Source organism: Eimeria mitis, genomic scaffold (genome assembly GCF_000499745.2).
Source record: "Eimeria mitis Houghton genomic scaffold, Emh_scaff71, whole genome shotgun sequence".
NCBI lineage: Eukaryota > Apicomplexa > Conoidasida > Eucoccidiorida > Eimeriidae > Eimeria > Eimeria mitis.
The window spans coordinates 17,409-20,526 of NW_013575165.1; the positions used below are offsets into that span (position 1 = coordinate 17,409).

The following is a 3,118-nucleotide window of genomic DNA, read 5'->3' on the forward strand; positions in this document are numbered from 1 at the left end:
AACTTTCTCCTTTCTGTCTCATCATTTCTTCTTTCTTTTCTCCTTTTTTCTTTTTTTATTTTTTCTGCTGCTACCCTCAGAAGACAACCAACCCGTATCAAAGGCCTCTATACAAGACACCGACGTCGCCCTGCAGCTCCTACCGCCCCACCATAACACAGAAGAAGCACCCGAGGGGCCCCCCCAGGGGCCCCCTCAGGGGCCCCCTCAAGGGCCCCCTTAGGGGCCCCCTCAGGGGCCCCCTTAGGGGCCCCCTCAGGGGCCTCCTTAGGGGCCCCCTCAGGGGCCCTCTCAGGGGCCCAATCGGGGGCCCCTCAGGGGCCCTCTCAGGGGCCCAATCGGGGGCCCCTCAGGGCTCCCTCTGGGGGCCTCTTGTTAGCGCGCTTGGGGGCCCCCCTAGGGGCCCCCGCAGGGGCCCCCCTATGGTGTTTCTTTAGTTGTTGTTGTGTTCAGTTTGGGTGTGTATGTGTGTTTCGCTTTCCTTTGACTTGTTATTAACTCAAGGGGAGGGTTTGTCTGCTCCGGGGGGCCCCCAACCCAGGGCCCTCTCCTCCCCTTAGCTACATACTGGGGGGGCCCCAGGGGGCCCCCCGTTGAGGAGATGCGGCCTTCAAGGGGCCCCCAGTACCTCAGAAATGCTCAGCTATAAGGGGCCCCTTCAGGTACTGGGGGGCCCCCTGAGGTGCTGGGGGCCCCCTGCCGTGCTGGGGGCCCCCCTGGGCTCCTGGGGGCCCCCATGAGTTACTGGGGGCCCCGGCAACGGACTGGGTTGTTTGGGGTAATACATTTCTGTATTTTTTTATTTAATTAATTATATTTATTAATTTAATTATAAGGGAAATGTGTTTAGTAGCTGCAGCTTCTGTTTCATAAGAAAACCTTGGGGGCCCCCTGTACCCTCCTTTTGTTTGGGTTTTGGGGGCCCCCTGTGGTGGATGATCTATCGCTTGAGTTTAATTTATTCTGTTTTTTGTTTTCTTATTTGTTTTAATTAATTGTTTAATAATTATTTTTTATTTTAAAAAGGCGTTGACGCCTTTTATTTGTCGGCTTCGCCGCTGCGGAGCCTTATTTGGCCCCACACCAGCAGCAGCAGCAACTGCAGCAGCAACTGCAGCAGCAACCGCAAAGTTTAGTATTTATTTGTTTTCTTTTTTAGTTGATTTAGCTTTTATTTTCTAGGGGCAGCAGAGGGGCCCACTTGGGGTACTGGGGCCCCCGCTCAGTGCAGCAGCTGCCTCTGAAATGGGACGGAAGGACAGCAAAGCTGCTGCTGCTGCTGCTGCTGCTGCTGCAGAAGCAGCAGCAGCAGCAGCAGGTGATGATGAGGGAGAGTTAGCTGGTTCGTTGAGTGGCGCTAAGAAGAAGCAGAAACGGCATAAGAGGCCCGCAGAGGCTGCAGCAGCTGAGGCAGCTGAACCTGCTGCTGCTGCTGCTGCTGATGCAGATGCTGATGGTGGTGCTGCTGCTGCTTCTGGCTCTGTAAAGAAGAAGAGGAAGTTGAAGCAAGACACAGCAGCATCAGCAGCAGCAGCAGCAGCAGCAGCAGAGGATGAAGGAGGTGTATCTACAGCTCACGAGTCTGATAGAGAAGCCGAGGGGGCCCCGGGGGCCCCCAGCAGCGATGAGAGGCAGCAGAGGGGCCCCCGTGCACGCCATCGTCAGCGGCAGCTGGAGGGGTGTTGGGGCCCTGAGGAGATAGCAGCAAAGAAGCAGCAGCTGCTGCAGCTGCTGCAGCAGCAGCGCGAGAGCCTCTCAGCATCCAGGATAAAGAGGCTGCGTATGCGGCTGTCTGTGCTGGCGAAGGCAGAGAGGGGAGAGAGGACGGTGGGGGGGCAGCTGAAGAAATCCCCAAAAAATAAAAAAAAAGAAAAAAACAAACAACAGAAAAAAGAAGAAAAAATATTATATAAACAAAAACAACAAGGAGGAGGAGGAGGAGGAGGGGGGGGAGGAGGAGAACAGAAAAAGAAATACAACAAAAGAGATAAAATAAATAAACATGATGAAAGTAAAACCAAAAAAAAACATAAAAAAATCTGCCTCAAGTGTACGTACACTCCACTGCATTCAATAGCCACTGCGGTTGCTGCTGCTGCTGCTTCTGTTGTTGCTGGTGGATCTGCAGCAGCAGCAGCAGCAGCAGCAGCAACAGTAGCAGCAACAGCAGCATAAGTAGATAAAGCGCCAGGAACAACAGCAGTTGCAACAGCAGCAGCGACAGCAGCAGCAACAGCAGCGACAGCAGCAGTAACAGCAATAGCAGCAGCAGCTGCAGCAGCAGCAGCTGCAGCAGCTGCAGCAGCAGCAACACCGGCTTGATTTTTTTTTCTTTTTTTTTTTTTTCTTTTCTGCGTACAGGCCGGAAGAGGGGCCATTTGCTGCACGAGTGTCGCGAAGCAGCAGCAGCAGCAGCAGCAGCAGACGGTGCAGCAGCAACAGCAGCGAATGGTGCAGCAGCAGCAACATCAGGGATTTGTTTTAATTGTGGGGGGAAGGATCACACATTAAAAAACTGTAAACGACCAAGAAAGGAGGTGCCTATACACCCCAGGCCCCCTGCACTGTCTGTACACTCGCTAGCCTCAGCTGCAGCACAAGGCTGCTGCTGCTGCTGCTGTTGCTGCTGCTGATGATACTCCTGCTGCTGCTTCTGTTCCTGCCGCTGCTGCTGCTTTTGCTGCTGCTGCTTTGCTGCTGCTGCTTCAGCTGCTGCTGCTTCGCCAGCTGCTGCACCCGCCCCATAGGGGCCCCTGTATTTTGCCTGCACGTGTTGCTGTATGTATTATATTTAATTATTTTTATTTATTTATTTATTTATTTATTTAATTTATTTATTTATTTATTTATTTGTTTTTTTCTCTAGGACGGATCTCTGCCGTTCGCGCTGTGCTTCATCTGCAACGCCTCCGGCCACATCTCCTCTCAGTGCCCGCAGTCATCTACAGGTTCGTCTATACCTTTTTATTTTTATTTTTTTATTTTATTTATTTTATTTATTTTGTTTTTTTGTTTTTTGTTTGTTTTTTTGTTGTTTTCTGTTTGTTTTCTGTTTCTTTATTTCACTTTATAGTCTTTATACTTTTTTTTTTTTTTTTTTTTTTTTTTTTTTTTTTTT

General features: G+C 50.9%; 1 protein-coding gene across 1 annotated transcript in view; it reads left to right on the top strand.

Annotated features, from left to right (window-relative positions):
• Nucleotides 1–1,245: 1,245 nt before the first annotated feature.
• Nucleotides 1,246–3,118, top strand: part of EMH_0062460 (uncharacterized protein) — a gene marked incomplete at both ends in the record, with an annotated part of 2,384 nt that continues 511 nt past the window's right edge. The window contains 3 exons of the mRNA XM_013501553.1: nt 1,246–1,827; nt 2,362–2,451; nt 2,867–2,948. Of these exons, the coding sequence (XP_013357007.1) occupies nt 1,246–1,827; nt 2,362–2,451; nt 2,867–2,948 (754 nt within the window). The remainder of the gene's footprint in view (nt 1,828–2,361; nt 2,452–2,866; nt 2,949–3,118) is intronic.